At 38.6% G+C, this 20076-nt stretch overlaps 1 protein-coding gene and 1 pseudogene across 4 annotated transcripts in view; both read left to right on the forward strand.

Annotated features, from left to right (window-relative positions):
• Positions 1–2930: 2930 nt before the first annotated feature.
• LOC127623048 (G2/mitotic-specific cyclin-B1-like) lies at positions 2931–12107 on the forward strand (annotated as a pseudogene).
• Positions 12108–15193: 3086 nt separating this feature from the next.
• Positions 15194–20076, forward strand: part of LOC127622875 (SH2 domain-containing adapter protein F-like) — a 195312-nt gene continuing 190429 nt past the window's right edge. For all 4 annotated transcript variants that reach the window (XM_052096996.1, XM_052096995.1, XM_052096998.1 and 1 more), the window contains exon 1: positions 15194–15784. In XM_052096996.1, the coding sequence (XP_051952956.1) occupies positions 15338–15784 (447 nt within the window). In that variant the 5' untranslated portion in view covers positions 15194–15337. The remainder of the gene's footprint in view (positions 15785–20076) is intronic.

A 20076-nucleotide genomic window follows, 5' to 3' on the forward strand; every position in this document is an offset into this window, starting at 1 on the left:
AATGGGGTATCAGGAAGGACAACATTCAACATTTTATACCATGAGCCATAAAGAGAGGAATAAAAGAGTCATGTGTCAGTATTATCTAAACAACAGGGTCTAATTTCTGTATCAAGGTCAAAAACCATTTCCTGTTATGTGGACAGAACACTGACTATATTCAGAATAGCATACTATCATTCTACTCTTACTCTTTCAGCACTCTGCAGTATATTGTCTATGTGCGCAGTATACAAATGTACTGTATGCATGGAATACCTGGTTAACCTACTACTTATGCCACAATGTGCAGTTTACAACAGCACACTACACAGAATACTGTATCTGACAAGGCAATGTGGCCAACCATTCAGAAAAATTTGTGAACTTGAAGTAGTACAAACTGTGATTTTTAGCATATCTTTCTTAATTAATTTAATGAGATTGCTAAAGGGTTTGGACAATTTATATAAAAATGAGTTGTTGGAATGTAGCATACTATTGTTGCATATTGTGTATGATTAAAAAAGTTGAAAAAAGTAGGCGGTATACAGTAAATGCTGTGCAGTATTCAGTAAACTAGCTTTCCATTCATGAACATAGCCAAGGTCTCAATTTGTGCAATGAGTTTATTTTAAGCCCACACAAAGTTATGACATCCATTCAGATTGTGAAATCAAGGATAACTTTTTATACACTTTATTTATTAAATTCTAAGAATTAAAAATGACATTCTGTTATGTGCAGTACATTTTAATTTTTTTTCTTCATACTATTTTCATGTCATTTTATATTTAGGCAATCTCCACAAAAATGGTATATAAACTGTCCATCGCAATGAGGCCAATGGAGTGGTGTCAGAATGTGGACTGGAGCAGGACAATAATGATTGAAGTGTTGACATGAGAGAACGGTGTGGGGGGGTATAAGAGAGAGATTGTGGGCTTTCATTTGTCAGAGGCTATTGAGAGCGTCAGCTTGTGTGCAGAGGCTAAACCTTGGACCATGCAGCAGTGATCCATCTCCGTCAAAAGCCCGTGTACACACAATCACACACATTCTGGTGATATAGAGCTGAAGGGGTTTAGACCTACAGCATACTTTAATGTCAAAATATTCTAACAATGCATGAAAAAACTAAAATGATTTATTAATGAGTAATTTTATGTTTCTGTTTTTGCTCTAGGAGGTCTAAAATACCTGGCGAATGCTATCCATTAGTATCCCCATTCATCTCAATGGCTGCAGGAAAATTACTTCCTGACAATGCTGATGGCACCACACGAAAGCATACTGTACAGTCCCAAGCCTTTCATTAGTGACTGTTCTGAGCTTTGACAGGGAAAAATATAAGTTTGTACTATATGAAACATTTCAAGGATGGGCAAGGAGGAGGCAGGTTCCAGCTGAACAGTAAACAAAAACTTAACTTAAAACAAACAAACAAACACAGACACACATGCAATGCGGCCACATGCGTTTATCTCTCTCTCTCAAACTGGTGTCTCTGGCTCCCCTTTATCTCGCTCTCCCACTGATCATCTGATTCAGAGCAGCCTCCCGGTCCAGCCATGCCCTCCTCCTCGTCACAATATTTTTGCTTTTGCTGGCCGAGAAGACAATTGTCCTGGACATTATATTGACACCTATTGGCATGAATGAAGCTTCCTACAAAAGCAAGTGTGTTAGGCTTGCGATGCCATTATAGAAATACTCATATCGCAGGTATATTTGTCACCAATAAATAATTTATTGCTCAACCAAAAATGTCAGATAATAAGGGGATTTCTGAGATAAAGGGTGGTATTGGTTTGGTAATGTGATTTCAACAAGGCAGCTACCATGAGGGGGTGACCAGCCCCATGTAGAATAAAACAGCTTTTCTTTGCTGCTGATGTGACAACATTAACACACACAGGAAATCGAAATGTAGCTTCCAAGAACTTCATGTACCCTGAAATCAACCCCATTCTGCCGAATACTAACAAGTGCCATCCCCATTCGACATTTTGCATCAGTTCAACTGCCACTACCAAACTATAACATTCACCTTTCTGTTAGTTCTACTGATAGCATGTTGCACATCAGCCTCTGAGACATGAGTTCTGGTCATATGGAAACCAGGAAATAATTTCATTCACACAAACAATGGTGAGCGCAATTCAGAGGTTGCATTTTCACTCTAAAATAAAAATTGTAATCCATTGATGGTTTTGTTTAGGGTTGGGGTTTGAATTAATGAAATATGCATTCCTATCGATTGTATTACATAATTTACAACAAAAAATAAATAAAACTTGCTTTAGGTGTCACTTTGTGGACATTTCACCTGGAAACTGAACTTCACACCTGTCCATACATTCATCAGTACTTCCAGCTTAGGCCACAGGGGGGCAGCAGTTTGAATTTTGGGTAGCACTGACCGATTTTATGCCCAGAACTTTAGATCTACTGTCGCTGAATTCACAGTGTGATCAGTCTGAATATGACTAGAGTCTTAAAATCATGTGATTGTTCATTATTAAAAAAATATTTTCAAAGTTATTATTAATCTTTAGTGGTCATTTTATTTGAACACTAATCCTAAGTGCACATTACTACTACCAATTCTGTTCGCTGCTCATAGGCTAAATCACACTGATATGCTGTACAATAATCCACCAGCCCCAACATTCAGCCACATACACTTGTTTTACCTCATACACTCCAAACCTAGCCATCTCTCACCACGGCACAGATCGCAGTGACACACTTACAGCAGCCGAGTTCAATGGTAACATGTCAGATCAAGAGGCTCCTTCAATAGACAGCTGCATTTCATTCTTCTGGCCTGTGTGAAAAAAAAAGACAGGAGCCAGTGAGCACCATGGGGAGGTGTTTAGAGAGGAAGATGTTGCTGTACAACTCGTGAATAATAGGCCAAGCTTACTGATGACATGCTGTCTGTTAAAATGGCTCGAGAGAAAGACTTGCAAGACAGAATGGGAGCAGAGCAGAGGATTGGAAAAAGAGAGAGGATGTATAAAAGAAAGTCAGTGGATTTGGAGAGCAATTTCAAGTGGAAACGTCTAGGAAATGTCAGAGAGAGGGCTGAGCTAGTGAAGAGAAAGCTAAAAAAGACAGAGGAAAAAGAGCTGGAGAAAGAAGAGGTGATGAAAAGGTGAGGATGTGACTGTGGCAGCCAAAAATGAATTGCAAAAAGATCAGGAAGAATAGAGAGCAGAGAGAGTGGACTTTACACACACACTCTCTCTCTCTCTCTCTCTCTCTCTCTCTCTCTCTCTCTCTCTCTCTCTCTCTTTCTTTCTCTACAGTATTTCACTCTGTGAGTTATAGATATTTAAATCCTCTAATACACTTTTTGAAAACTGATCCACCTTGAAGGGAGGCCAAGGGTGTTATTTATTTCGAGCTGACATTTTGGGAATATCACTTCAAATGGCAAATATCTGAATCATTTCACAGATGGCAGCATGCCTGTGAGGTTATCACGGTAAGCTTTTGCAAATTAAATGCTTGCAAACAGGAGAGAAATAACTACTTTATAAAACATTCAAATGGATATCACTATGCAATTATTGATGAAATCAATAATTATCACTGGGATTAAGGTGTCAATTTCCCTTCTAACCTTATTAGTGAGAGGTGTTTATCAAACTTTATTGACTAGATTGCAAAAATCCCTTATGTTGCCCCATGAGCTCTGCTTTGTAGGACAGATTGGATGGAAGACTTGTCACTGATTTCATCAGTCTCATTTAGAAGATTATCATGTGTGAAATTAAGATTCTTACTGTTTCATGTACAGTAATTTACAGATGTTAGCAAGCACATTTTCACAATCAAGAAAGCACATAAGGGCAATTTTAGTAATAATTGATTAATGGAGGTTTTTAATGGTTTAATTAATAACATATAAGTTTGTAAAAAGCGTATTTGTTTCTTGCCTTAACTTACTAGTCAAGATGTGTGTGTGTGTGTGTGTGTGTGTGTGTGTGTGTGTGTGTGTGTGTGTGTGTGTGTGTGTGTGTGTGTGTGTGTGTGTGTGTGCAAGTTTTTGTGTGAATAGGTATAATATAATTTATTATTCATCTCCTTCAAAGTCCCAGGTGTGCTATGATTGAGAAAGTAAATAAGACGTTGTATTTTGAGTAACTCTATTTCATATTACCCTTTAAAATATGAAGTAAGAATGCACATCCTCTATACACACTCATATATAGGCAATATATATAGATAAAGGTCATCTCTGATTTTGTATTATAATCCATCTCTCCAGTGGCTCAGAGGTGCCAACCACTCTTTTTGATTTCCATTTTCCTCTTCAACATATTTTGATGGACAGGTGATGCTGATTCCTTCAACATTCCTTAATGCATATTTTGCAATGTTTATTTTGACGTTGTTTTTGTTTTTGTTTCCAAAAAAATATTTTATTTTACACACACAACAAAAAGTAGCAAGGGGTTTTAATAAAATCAAACAAATGACATTACTGCTACCACTACCACTACTATAATAATAATAATAATAATAATAATAATAATAATAATAATAGGCCTAAATATTTTCAAATAAAAATCTCAGCACTGCATATTCCATCTTTTAATAGTTTTTCTCTTAGGAATCATCATACAATATCTATAGTTTCCATTTACCTTTAGAACAACAGAAAAATTAAAATTAAAAAACAATTTGTTAATAACAAATCTATATCATTTTTGAACATTTAGAATAAACGTTTTTTTTTTTCATTCCGCAGAAACTATATTGTCGATGTCACTAAACAATTGTGTCACGCGCACTGCATTGCACGAGCGCTCGTGAGGCGCAATGACGTAGTAAACGCAGACGCTGTCAGTCATATTAATTGGAGCGTCGCTCCAAAGTGAATGTTAGCTTATAAAATTAGATTGCATTTTACTTTATTCGTGTTATTGTTTTTATTGAGGGAAAACCATGTGACCGCGAATTACACACGTAAGCCGTCTTACATAACAAGTCACAATTTATCAAATGATATGAAGACTGTATCTTTTAATTTAGAGCATGCTATGTATAGCTACTTTGTACACTTGAAATAGGTGATATACCCCTTTTGAAATTTTATTTATTTATTTATTTATTTTTGTATGCTTTTATTGTTTATTTTAGTTCTTTGTTGTAAATCGGACTGTTCTGTATTAGGCCCACTCTTGTTCTTTCCATGCAGGCAAATTGAAGAATTGCTAAATGAAAAAGCTCATTCAGGACCATATTTCCTCAGATCCAGGGTGCCCTTAGGAAATGCATCTAATCTGATTGAGTCTAATAAAGGTGCAAATATACCAAAGGTATAAAGAGTTTTGTTGTTTATGGAAAAAACATCTCCTCTCATACCTAGTGTTGAAAGATGACTGTTGAGTATTGGTGGGATTGTGTTCTTTATTAGAAACAAATGACATCACTTTTGAAAAAGAACCACACAAAAACCAAAGCTTCAGCACCTACAGCTCCACCAATAGAGGACCCCTCTGTGTCGTGTGAAACGTCAAGGTAAAAAAAAAAATTATGACAGAATTCATCTGATGCAGAAATTCGGTGTCCATACATGTCTTGTGCTTTAGAATGTTTTTATAAGCTTCATTAAAAGTTTGTTCTGAATTTCAGTTTAAAATTTAAACATAACATTAAGACACAAGGTCCTAATGCTTGTCTTTGCTGGTTCTATTCCATTACATTTTCTCAGCATCCGGTTACACCTGAGATAGTGACCTTGTCTTTGGACTCAGAGGAACCTCAGAAGCATAATAATGTTCCTTAAGCATTCTCCAGCTTTTTGCTCGACATCCAAGATGTTGACCCTGCAGATGCTCTTGATGCTCAGATGTGCAGTGAATATGTGCAAGATATCTACAATTATCTGCGACAGCTCGAGGTGAGAAGTTGGGATCTCATAGAGGGGTGTAGTGTCCATAATAACAAGTTCAATTACATTAGTTTTCTGCATGATATCGTCACCGTTCTAAAATAATGTCCTAAGTCATTTTTTGACAAAAATTATAATTTTTTGCATAAATCATCCTCATGATATTTGGTTCAGTTTTTTGTGTTTTCTGAAAAACCTGAAAAATTACTTAGGACATTATTTTAGAAAGGTGACGATATTCAATAGTCAAGAAAGGTGTTTATATGTATTTGAGTGTACTGTATGTATATATGCCCTAAGGGATTTAAGCTCTTAAACAGGGGACAACCCTCAGGGGCGTAGCAAGCTTTTCAAAAGTGCGGGGGATGGATGTGGTTTGTTTATTAACAATAAAAATGATGAATACAATGACAGAAGGGTACAAAAGGTATAACAAGATATAAAAAGCTTCCCATTTAAATGAGTGATACTAGAAAAGTATAAAAACACACTCAGAACACACGGAAAATAAGTCAAAACTCAATACACAATACCTAATATTTATCCAAATAAGTCAATATTGACTCAAGATTGAAATCAAATCAAGAATTGAACTGAAATCATGAAAATTGTACAATGTAAACATTGTAACATGTTGTCACTAAACTTAATAAAATTCTGTTTAGTTACCAAATGTTTTGACAATCACAATTACACCTATTGTGATGCAAGTTGTTGTTTTTTACATCCCCCCCAATCCATCCGTTTCTCTTGTGGAATTAAAATATTGTGATAATACCGTATACCGTGATAAAAGCTCAATCAATTAACCGCAGCATGAAAATGTGATACCGGCACATGCCTAAAACACACACACATGGCCTCTCTTCCTTCATAGACCTCTTTCACAAACGGTAACATTCATTTCACCTGTGAATTTTCCTGTGCTCTCTCTGAAACTGATGCCTCCATCAACTTCCTCTCCTAAACAAGGGTGCAGTGGTAAAGGAATAGGGTCAAACAGTTACAGCTGTGGCACTAGCAAACCTCAGTGAATATTGAAAAGTAATATCATGAAATAAATGCAAACAATATCTAATGGTAATAGGCTACTGTTGTTTAATGTCAAATGTAACTTTCACTTACAAGATTTCTCTTGAAAAAGGTGTCAATCTTCTCCTGCCTCTTTCTTTTCTGCATCTTAATGATTCTGCGTGACAAAAAGACTGGTAAGCTTGATAGTGACATGGGTCTGACAGGACTGTGACTGAGACTGTGACTGTGAATTTTGCTTACTTGCGCCCTGAAAAGGGGAGATATATATATATATATAAAAAACGCCCACACAAAGCTTTTTCTCTGGTGGTATAAATAATGTAACAATTTACTGTTTTTAAACATAAAATAATATATACTTTTCTTTCATAGTTCTTCAAAAGGTATGCAAACAATGTCATCATTTCTCACTTTTTTTCTCCTCAATAGGTACAATCAAACACAACAGGTAAGTATCCACAAAGTATTCAGCTAATCAACAAACAATGCTCAAAATTTCAAAATCAATTACACTGGCAATAAACCCACTGCTTATACACTGCTTAACAATGGCAATTTGTCCCTCCTCCTCGTCAATTCCCTGCCTTCATCACAGTTACTTTATACATTGCATGCCACATACATAACCGAATTTAGCTAGCTGCTGAACAATATCCCAATTAGCATTAGTCTAAAAAACTAAATATAATACCGAAAACACTCGACATGTCAACAAAACATAAACAGAACATCTAATCTTCCCAAACACATATCAAGCTTATTTAAAAAGCTCGAAAGCATAAACACTCATTCAAAGTACCTGGAAAAGGGAGATGCAAATAACCATAACCATAAGTTCCCGCCTCCTCAGCACGAGCTAACCGATAAATCTAACACACCAAGAGAGGCGGGACTTAAGGTCGAACAGCCAATCATCAGCCGGTCACATTCAAAGCCGGTGTCATGTTTGAGAGGGAGGGGGAGAGGAGGCAGCCGCAGCGAGCGCAGACACAGAGCGGCCAGAGACACAGAGGTGCGGCTGTAGTAAGGCGTTTGTGCAAAACTGCTGCAAAACTGCAGAAAAAGTGTGGGTGTTGAACCCTCTCATCGGGAAAAGTGTGGGTGTTAAAACACCCACATCCCCCACGGGTGCGACGCCCCTGACAACCCTTAACTTTGAGCATTGAGATTGAAATTCCTTGATGTTTATGATTTAATCAGCTCTGTTAGCTCATACTAATGGAGCTTTATGGCAGTGCTTTATAATACATTTCTATGATTAAGGAATAGTGTATAAAGGTTGTTTATGTCCAGTTTTAATATGCTACTTGAATGCATTATCTCTGATAGGTTACCATGGCCATTAGACCTGGAGGGCCAAAAGGTGACCGGTGCTATGCTTGCTGTTGCCATTGACTGGCTCATGCAGGTGCAGAGAGAGTTCAAGCTGCAACAGGAGACCTTATTCATGACAGTCAACATTATCGACAGTTTCCAGCAGGTTGGTGCTCTTCAAAATTCAACTGCTTAAATGTGGTGATATGTGGCTAGCGGATCTCAAAATGTAGCATTGCATTTCAGGGCCATGAGTGTGTTTGGATTATATGTAATAAAGAAAAATACAGGTGCTTCTAAAAAAATTTGAATATTGTGGAAATTGATGGTTCTCAGAAGGAAACCGATGGAGTGCGTACTCCAGGTAGGGAATGAGGTTTTGCCCCAAGTGCAGGAGTTCAAGTACCTCGGGGTCTTGTTCACGAGTGAGGGGACAATGGAGCGGGAGGTTGGCCGGAGAATCGGGGCAGCGGGGGCGGTATTGCACTCGCTCTATCGCACCGTTGTCACGAAAAGAGAGCTGAGCCGAAAGGCAAAGCTCTCGATCTACCGGTCAGTTTTTGGTTCCTACCCTCACCTATGGTCATGAAGGTTGGTCATGACCGAAAGAACTAGGTCGCGAGTACAAGCGGCCGAAATGGGCTTCCTCAGAAGGGTGGCGGGCTTCTCCCTTAGAGATAGGGTGAGGAGCTCAGTCATCCGAGGGGAGCTCGGAGTAGAGCCGCTGCTCCTTTGCGTCGAAAGGAGCCAGTTGAGGTGGTTTGGGCATCTGGTAAGGATGCCCCCTGGCCGCCTCCCTTGGGAGGTGTTTCAGGCACGTCCAGCTGGGAGGAGGCCTCTGGGAAGACCCAGGACTAGGTGGAGAGATTACACCTCCACACTGGCCTGGGAACGCCTCGGGGTTCCCCAGTCAGAGCTGGTTAATGTGGCTCGGGATAGGGAAGTTTGGGGCCCCCTGCTGGAGCAGCTGCCCCCGCGACCTGACTTCGGATAAGCGGCTGAAGATGGATGGATAGATGGATGGAAATGTCGACCTTCTGAAAAGTATGTTAATTTATGCACTAAATGCTTGGTCGGGGCTCCTTTTGCACAAATTACTGCATCAATGTGGCGTGGCATGGAGGCAATCAGCCTGTAGCACTGCTGAGATTTTATGGAAGCCCAGGTTGCTTTGATAGCAGTCTTCAGCTTGTCTGTATTGTTGGGTCTTGTGTCTCTCATTTTCCTCTTGACAATACCCCAAAGATTCTCTGTGGGGTTCAGGTTAGGCGAGTTGGCTGGCAAATCAAGCACAGTAATTCCATAGTCAGCAAACCATTTACTAGTAGTTTTGGCATTGTGGGCAGGTGCCAAGTCCTGCTGGAAAAGGACAGCATCTCCATAATGCTTGTCAGCAGATGGAAGCATGAAGTGCTCTAAAATCTCCTGGTAGACAGCTGCATTGACTTTCGACTTGAGAAAACACAGTGGACCAACACCAGCAGATGACATGTCACCCCAAATCATCACTGACTGTGGAAACTTCACTCTGGACTTCAAGCAACTTGGATTCTGTGCCTCTCCAATCTTCCTCCGGACTCTGGGACCTTGATGTGTGTATATGTAGACAGTCACTTATGGTAGGACACAATTTCTCATGTGAACCCATTCAATTCTTATCCACTCTCTTTTTAAAGAATAACCCAGTACCCAAAACCCAGTGCATTCGGTCTGTGTGACTACAATGTTGATTGCTTCCAAGTATGAAGAGATCTACCCACCCACAGTGGGGGACTTTGCATTTGTGACAGACTGTGCTTACAATGATGGAGTCTAGGGTTGCAGCGGTATACCAGTTTCAGGGTATACCACGGTATGAAAATTGACGGTTATCATACCATGTACATTTACTTATCTACAGTATTGAGAAAAAAAATCTCACCTGCGCGTGTGCATCTCCTTTCCTCCTCGTCTGCCTGTCAGCGGATAAAATGTCAGAGAAGCGAGGAGAGGGGGTCTGACATAAGTGAGTGTGTGAGTTAAAGCAGTGTTTCTCAACTGGTGGGTCGCAGGTCTATTCGGACTGGGTCGTGGACAGCAGGAAAAGAACAATGCCATGGTTCTCCCATTGAAGATATTTTATCGGCAGTCCAATTGATAGCCTATTTGGGACTGCCGAGGCAGATTTAATGATAATCTTGTAATCAGTTTAAGGCTTCTCGTCTGCACTTTCGCACTAGTGTAACGGAACCAGCTCGTGATCATGATATACTCTGCTCTATGGCATGCGTGCAACAACCGTGCTTCCCTCGATATTGTAGAGTGCAGATCTCAAAACTGATGTGACCAATTTCAATTCTTGTGAGACTTTTCTAGTTTAAAGCGTTACGGAGAAAGTCAAGTCAAACCCATCAAACAGTAGGCAGCCCTGACATGCCAGCAGCTCTGAGGAGGAAAAGAGCAACACTGTGCTATACGGAGGAGCCTTTCCTCCTGTGTGACATGAAATATGTATGTTCTGTTTGAATTATGTTTGAAATTAGGAAACAAACGGGATAATAATGAGGTAATATAAGTAAATATGCTCTACAATTTTTAAAAGATTTTTTATTGACATCACTTGATGCATGTCCTTGTACTTCAAATCCATGAACAAAACTATGCAACATAAAAGCAAATGCGACCCAAGATACATTAAATACAGGTTATGTTTTTACTATGGTGGGTTGCCACTTGATTTCCAATGTAAAATCTGGGTCCCGAAGTAAAACCAGTTGAGAACCACTGAGTTAAGACGGGACAGACAGGACATTTGTTCAACCAAAAAAAATAAAAAACTTCTGTTTTCACTCCTTTAAGGGTCATTGTAACTGATGATAATAATAAATGTGTAATACCGTGATACCTTGAAACCGTGATATTTTCGGAGATGGTAATCGTACCATGAAAATCTCATACCGTTGCAACCATAGTGGAGACAAATGCAGAATGGAGAGTATCGTTTTAAAGAAGTTAAATTACAGCCTTGGAAGACCTGTTCCTGTTCACTTCTTCCAGAGGGCTTGCAAGGTTGGCCAAGTAAGTATTGCTATTTGAAATATGTGCTAAATGTTGAACGGACCAAAATGTTTTTCCTCTAGTTGTATTGCTACTGTACGTGGTCTTCGTGTTAGAACTGTTGCTGCCTTCAAGCAATGTCAGAATGAATGTTTTTACAAGATGAGCACACATGAACCACCAGTATGGGAGGATTTTCACGTCTCACAAATGTACATCTCGCTGTCACAGCTCATGTTTGTTCTAAATTAAAATGAAAGTCTGTTTAAAGATTGAATCTTAAAGGTAATAAATGACAAACAAAAGATGTAATTTATTGTTCAGGAGTGAAAAGGGAAATATGAAATTGCCCAACACATCCATTTTATTTTGAACAAATCACTTGAAGGCACATCACAAACATACACGAAGTAGGGTTTTTACAGGAGGACTTGAAAGGAAGCATGTATATACTCTCCTTGTTAGTAACATTTGCCAAGGTAATGGCAAAAACTTTTTTTTTTCTTAGTTGGGCTTCCAAAATCCCACATGTTCACTAATTTCCCTCTCTTACTGCTCAGTCCCATTCTAGTGAGAGGGAGCATGATTTGGCCACATTCCTTATGGAACTTGCTGTGGTGGATTATGAGATGGTTCATATACCTCCTTCCTGCAACACGGCCGCTGCATTTGCATCTTCTCTGAGGATTCTTGGCATTGGGGAGTGGGTGAGGCCTTTTTATTTAATTCTGACACCCTCAGACTTCTGTTTTTGTCTGTGAAGTACCAGCTATAAATTACTTATTTTGTTGATCTGTTTTCCCTTTTACATTTTTAATAGGTTCCTCTGAAGTAATCAAAGCCCATTTTACAGATATTATTTATTTTATTTAGTAGTTTATTTGACAGGGACAATGGATAGTCGATGATTGCCCCAGAATTAGCTACAGAGCTAATTTTAATCTGTATCGTACCAAAGCATTAAAGGAATAGTTCACCCAAAAATGAAAATTCTCTCATTTACTCACCCTCATGCTATCTCAGATGTGCACAAAGATTTTAGAAGAATATTTCAGCTTTGTATGTCATGCTATGGAAGTAAAAGCACAAAGGCAGCATAAGTGATCCATACGACTCCAGTGGTAAAATCGACGTCTCCAAAAGTGATTATGATAGGTGTGGGAGAGAAACGGATCAATATTTAAGTCCTTTTTTTTACTATAAATCTCCACTTTCGACCAGCCCTCCAATGCGCGTTCACAAGAGTACTGAGTAATTCAGTTTTTTTGGTGATTTGCAAAAAGTAAAAGAATAAGTCATATTTGCACAACTGCCCAATAGGTGATGATATGCACAAAGAATGCAAATTGCCCAAAAAAATCAGAAGAGCTCTGTTCCATGTGAACGTGCAAATGAGGGCTGGTCAAAAGTTAAGATTTATACTAAAAAAGGTCTTAAATATTGATATTTTCCTCACCTACACCTATCACATCTCTTCAGAAATCATGGATTTAACAACTGGAGTTGTATGTATTACTTTTAGGCTGCCTTTTTGCTTTTTAGGAGCTTCAAAGTTTTGGTCATAATTCACATGCATTGTATGAACATACAGAGCTGAATATGGTAAATGGTCTGCATTTTTATGGTGCCTTTTTAACATTAACAGTGTTCAAAGTGCTTTACACTGTGACACATTCACCCATTCATACACCAGCAACTTGGGGTTCAGTGTCTTGCCCAAGGACACTTCAGCATGTGGAGTTGTGTGGGCTGGGATTCAAACCACCAATCCTGCAATTAGTAGTCGACACACTCTACCAACTGAGCCACAGCCACCCCAAAATATTCTTCTAAAAACGTTTGTGTTCAGCAGAAGAAAGTCATACACATCTGGGGTGGCATGAGGGTGAGTAAATGATGAGAATTATTTATTTTTGGGTGAACTTTAAGGTTTAAGGTTTAGGGTTACAGAAGTTTAAAAAAAACATGCACATTGTAGAAAAATAAAACCTGAAATATTAACCTCAATATTAAATGCTTTTTGAGATGTTGAAATGGCCTTGGGGTCTATCAGACTCCAAATGGAAACATGTAGATTAATTTACGGGTGTGTAAAATACTGTAGGCCTACAGGTCACATATCGGAGTATTACAATATACCATATTACCCAAACCTTTCAACTTGTGATTTACTGTTTGGCAGAGCCCCGTCCTGCATCATTACACAGGGTATGAGGAGGAAACTTTAGCTTCAGTGATGCAGGGTATTGTGCTCATACTTGAAAAAGTTACTGAAGGATGCAAGGTAAGAGGAATTTGCCTTGGAGATTATGATCTATTCATGGTTTGAGATGTTATGTTAAAGGTTTGGTTTCAGGCTGAAATATCCTTCATTTTATATTTAGTTAAAGGAAATTAAGCAACAGTATGCAAAAGTTTCTGCAAGTGTCTGCAGTTCCACGCACCTTTTTAGTGAACATGTTGCAAAACACTTGCAATTAGATTTGGTCTTGTTTTAGGCACTTTTAAATTCATATTTTGTGACAGTAAAAACATTTTTTTTTTTTTAAATTAAGGAGTACTTTTAACTAATGCGTTTTACACTGAACTATGCAAATATATGCAAAAACACATTTTCAAAGAAGCAGTCAATCAGTAGTAATTGACTCTATGCTGTATTTGAATGTAAGCCCATTAATACATTTTTGTATTTAAACTTCATCTGTTCACAATTGAAGCCAGGAATCAATGTCAATAAATGTATTTGTCATGATTTCAATGCAATTGCATGGATCTTTACTATTTTTGCACCAGTCAAAGTTGCTTTTGTTTTCTCCTAAAAGTATTCAATATAGATTAAATGACTGAATTTGAGTCCACAGTCTCTCGTTTATAGACAATTTACTGTGACAGGAAATCAAATGAAGTGGTCCTCCTAAAAATTGTAATGTGTGTGTGTGTGCGTGGTGCTCTCTCAGGAGCCATGGAGGGTTAAACTGCTTGCTTCACACTATGCTTTTGTCCTGAAGGACACTGGTCTTAAAAATTTAATATTACTTCATAAAAAGCTACATCACGGTGTCACTGGCTGCTGTAACTAATGTGTGGTGTGTGTGTGTGACATATTTGTGTATTTCCCCTTGAAAAAAGACCAAGGACCAAGGCAATCAGTGTTTACAGCACACCAAGGTTTGAAAGGAAATGACAACTGGATGTGTGGATGCATTTTTCAATTCAACATAAAGTCCATAAGGAAGCTAAAGCTACGCCATTGAGATCTTTGATGGAATTTCAAATACAGTTTGCGTGATTTGTAAAATCTGATGGAACAACATACAAGGGATGTGAAGGAAGTTATTCAAGGTGGATCAGAATTTTTCCCTATACAAGCTTTTTTTATTATTTGTCTTTGGCAAATAGGTTAGGCTATAGGTAACGCTTTGTGTTCATGTGCTTAAGACACCTTGCTGATGAATTGCAAACAAAGAAAACATGTGCTTTGTCTTTTGGAATTTTTGAATGTTTTATTCAACACTAAAAAAATAGAGTTGGTGCAGACATGGAACAGATAAAATACAAATAGCAACATAAAACTGAGAATTAAAAATGGACACAGTCAAGTAAAAAAAAAGAGAAATGTGCAATTGCATTGTGCAAAATGCATGAATTAAATAACTGTTTTTTTTTTTTTTTAAAGAAATATTATGCTTAAATGTATAAAATATATTTATTCGAACAATTAACTAGGGGAAAGTGCATCAAAAACCATTATCCATTATTGCTTTGTATGTTTCCAATGGCACAGTAAACCGATAGGTGGCAGTGGGTGTTCTCAGGTAGAACATCCCACCAGCAGATCAGCTGTCACACGCGCGCACACACAAATACAGCGCGTACACGGAGCCCAGGAGTCGCACACAGAGTTTCACCAAAGAGAAAGTAGTTGAGGTCGGGAAACAGGCATCTTTTGCCTCCTGAGCGGAGAAACAACCCAGAGACGTTTCAGAAGGGTTACAGGCACTCTACGAGGGGAAACGGGTACGGATATATATCCTTTATCGAAGTTTTGAGCAATGCACTGGCAGCATGGCCAGATGGTTCAAGGAGCACCTGGGATTCAAAACCACCAAAGCCCCGCCACCGGCGCCCCCAAAACCGGACTACAGACACTTCCAAACCACTGTATCCAGTCCGCCCGTATACCACCTCCATCAGCAGCAGACGGGCACAGGGTTTATGTCCGCTCAGCCAGACATCGTCACCGCTTACAAACTCCAGAAGGAGCTGGACTTCGAGGATCCATACACGGGAGGCGGAAATATCCCCTTCTCCACGGGACCTAGTTCAACGGGCTCACCGGACGTCAAGTATGTGTCCCCGAAACACCGGCTCATAAAGGTAGAGACGAACGAGCGTAACAGCTCAAGTTCGGGCAGCAGTAGCGGGGTGACAGCGGTCAAATCCCCCACTTCTCCACCCGCCGAACCCGAGAATGGACACAGCAGCAGCAGCAGCAGTTGTAAACAGGAGAAGGTAAGAATGATGCACTGCTTACCTGCACACATACAACACTGCATTGGACAGATCACCAGAGTAGTATTATATATTGAACACGACTGCAAATTTGTGATTTTTCTTTTTTAATTGGCATGTATGTATTAAATGCCATCGAATTGATAAAATTTTTATTAATTTTATTTTTATATATATTTTAATTCATGTTTATTATTGATTATATGCTTGAGTTGTTTTACCTATTAGGTAACACTTTACAATATGGTTGTATTTGTTAACATATATTAATACAGACTTTACATGAGCTTAAAGAACAATAGTTTTACAGCATCTATTATTCTTGGTATATGTTAATTTCTATCTTGACTAATATATTTTTACAAAAAGTTGCATGCGTTATTATTAGATACTGCATTATGATCAAAAAATTATTGTTAATGATATGCATTCATGTTACATACATTATTATTATTTAAAAAAAAATGTCACAGTGTGAAAGTATTTGAAGATAATAGGGTTTGCACAGTCTTGCATACTTTGTTAGGGTAAAGGTGTACTTTAATAGGTACGTTCTGCATCAAAACCAGTAAAACAAGTTATTTGATGTGCTCCTCAACGGTTATGTCTGCACCAGAGAGAACACACTTAACATGACATCTGGAAACATCCCTGGGTTAGGGTTAGATTTGGATTGCATTCATTTCTGTCTCAGTGTGACCTGCTTGATAGTCCACATCTGCAGATTGACCCAAAGCTTCACTTGCCTTTTGCTTTCCTCTTGATGTTTAAAATATTGTAGTCATGGGATGCATTTTAAAGTACATTATATTCAATGTGATCTTTTATAATATATTTTGGGTGTAAATTAAAACATAATTTAGGCAACAAGTATCCAGTATATTTAGGAATCATATAGTAGTTAAACATCTACTGTTGGATGATCTGTTACCCTATTTCTTCTGTCAAACTTGAGTCTCAGACCATTCAGTATAAATAACCCAAGAACTCTCGTTCTGTTTTTCTCTCTCGTTCTGTTTTTCTCTCTCTCTTGTCTCATCTGTCTACCTTAATAAAACAATGACAGAGACAGACAGGTGCATAGTCCAACTGACTGGAAAGAGACATACAAATACACACGTGGCTGGATGCCACACACACTAATATACACTTTTTGTTTGTTTTGTTTGTGCCCAACAAGTTATGTAAATCAGATATCACAGCAGTTTGACTTTTTCCATGGATGGCTGCCAGAACTTTCACAAATGTATAACTCATTCAGAACACTTCCTCTACATTTCATAAATGCCACACCTTTTCCTGTGAGGTGTGGTCTGTACGCAGCTTGACATACACTCTCAGGTTAGTAATATTTTATGCTAGAAAAAAATGCATACTTCAAACAATGATGTAATGCATAGCACACGTCCCCAAAGATGTCTTCACGGAAGGCTCTCAGCAGTTCTACTCCTTAAGTGAATGCATGACATACAGGTGAAACTCGAAAAATTAGAATATCGTGCAAAAGTTCATTAATTTCAGAAATTCAACTTAAAAGGTGAAACTAATATATCATATAGACTCATTACAAGCAAAGTAAGATATTTCAAGCCTTTATTTGATATAATTTTGATGATTATGGCTTACAGCTTATGAAAACCCCAAATTCAGAATCTCAGAAAATTAGAATATTACATGAAATCAATAAAAAAAAAGGATATTAAATACAGAAATGTCGGCCCTCTGAAAAGTATAATCATGCATATGTACTCAGTACTTGGTTTGGGCCCCTTTTGCATTAATTACTGCCTCAATGTGGCGTGGCATGGATGCTATCAGCCTGTGGCACTGCTGAGGTGTTATGGAAGACCAAGATGCTTCAATAGCGGCCTTCAGCTCTTCTGCATTGTTTGGTCTCATGTCTCTCATCTTTCTCTTAGTAATGCCCCATAGATTCTCTATGGGGTTCAGGTCAGGCGAGTTTGCTGGCCAATCAAGCACAGTAATACCATGGTCATTGAACCAGGTTTTGGTACTTTTGGCAGTGTGGGCAGGTGCCAAGTCCTGCTGGAAAATGAAGTCAGCATCTCCATAAAGCTTGTCTGCTGAAGGAAGCATGAAGTTCTCTAAAATGTCCCGGTAGACGGCTGCGTTGACTCTGGACTTAATAAAGCACAGTGGACCAACACCAGCCGATGACATGGCTCCCCAAACCAACACAGACTGTGGAAACTTCACACTGGACTTCAAGCATCTTGGATTGTGTGCCTCTCCATTCTTCCTCCAGACTCTGGGACCTTGGTTTCCAAATGAGATGCAAAATTTGCTCTCATCAGAAAAGAGGACTTTGGACCACTGAGCAACAGACCAGTTCTTTTTTTCTTTAGCCCAGGTAAGACGCTTGACATTTGAAGCCCATGTCCGGGACCCGCCTGTGTGTGGTGGCTCTTGATGCAGTAACTCCAGCCTCAGTCCACTCCTTGTGAAGCTCCCCACACATTTGAATGGCCTTTTCCTGACAATCCTCTCCAGGCTACGGTCATCCCTGCTGCTTGTGCACCTTTTTCTTCCACACTTTTCCCTTCCACTTAACTTTCTATTAATGTGCTTTGATACAGCACTTTGAGAACATCCAACTTCTTTTGCAATTACCTTTTGAGGCTTTCCCTCCTTGTGGAGGGTGTCAATGATGGTTTTCTGCACAACTGTCAGGTCAGCAGTCTTCCCCATGATTGTGAATTCAACTGAACCAGACTGAGAGACCATTTAAAGGCTCAGGAACCCTTTGCAGGTGTTTAGCTGATTAGAGTGTGACACTTTGAGCCTACAATACTGAACCTTTTCACAATATTCTAATTTTCTGAGATTCTGAATTTGGGGTTTTCATAAGCTGTAAGCCATAATCATCAAAATTATATCAAATAAAGGCTTGAAATATCTTACTTTGCTTGTAATGAGTCTATATAATATATTAGTTTCACCTTTTAAGTTGAATTACTGAAATTAATGAACTTTTGCACGATATTCAAATTTTTCGAGTTTCACCTGTACACGCTTTTTGTCCATGTGTGTTAGTTCAGGCTATCTTTATTCAAATGTACTCATAAATGCACTATTAGCAGATATATATATATATATATATATATATATATATATTTAAAATGTACAGTCTTCCTCTTTCAGGAAAACAGGCCAAAAATATTGATGAAAGTTTTGCCCAATCAAATGCTCTCTAGAATGAGAATGTCCCTCTCCCTAATACGACTTGCAAAATTATAGCAAGTAGCAAATTGTGTCTGTCATAATTTAAAGAGATTCTTCACCCAAACATGAAATTTCTCTCATCATTTACAGACCCTCATGCCATCTCAGATGTGTCTGACTTTCTTTGAATCTCCAAAATGGAGACAAAGGCTGCATAAAAGTAATCCATGCAACTCCAGGGTTAAATCCATGATTCTGAAGTTATATGATCATGTGAGTGAGAAACAGATACATATTTAAAAGGGACCTATTATGCAAAATTCACTTTTACATGGTGTTTGTACATATATGTGAGTCGGCAGTGTGTGTACACAAACGCTATGATGTTAAGTCCACCCACTCCTCTTATATTTCTATAAATCAAAAACAGTGTGTCAAAATGAATGGTTTTTGTTTCTGCTCTAAAGTGACATCACGTTAGAGTAGGCCTCGCCCACGACTGGTGACGGACACCACCCTATACCCTCCCCTGAGTGATCTTTTTTTTCCATGCTGGAGCAGATACAGAGAGAAGAATAATGTCTCAGCCTCGTAAGCATCATAAGTGTTCTGTTGTTGGCTGTAAAAGTGAACATAAGAGTCTTCACGTACTCCCGGCATCAGAGCCACTGAAGAAGTTTTGTTTTTGAAGGAAATGTGCCCCAAAACATACCAAAATATGTGTATGTTTGTGCAAATAATTTTACACCGGACTGCTTTGTGAATGACTGTCAATATAAAGCAGGATTTTCCAATAAATTGAAGCATGGATCAGTTCCAACTATTTGTGTTCCAGCTTTATATCCTGAAGATGTAAGTATCGCACTTTATATTATGTGAATGTTTGCAAATCGCCTTTCTGAATGTTCTTGTTATCTAATTCCACGGCTAATGCAGCTAAAGTTACCATTGTCTTTGATTGTATTCACAGAGACCAGAGCTATGTCGTTATTTTTAATTATTAACCCAAAAACACTAACTGTCAGTCACCATAGTCTCTGATTGTATTCATGGAGACCAGAAATACATATATATATATTCATATGTATATGGCTGAACTCCGGTATTTA

The sequence above is a fragment of the Xyrauchen texanus genome, chromosome 29 (genome assembly GCF_025860055.1).
Source record: "Xyrauchen texanus isolate HMW12.3.18 chromosome 29, RBS_HiC_50CHRs, whole genome shotgun sequence".
Lineage (NCBI taxonomy): Eukaryota > Metazoa > Chordata > Actinopteri > Cypriniformes > Catostomidae > Xyrauchen > Xyrauchen texanus.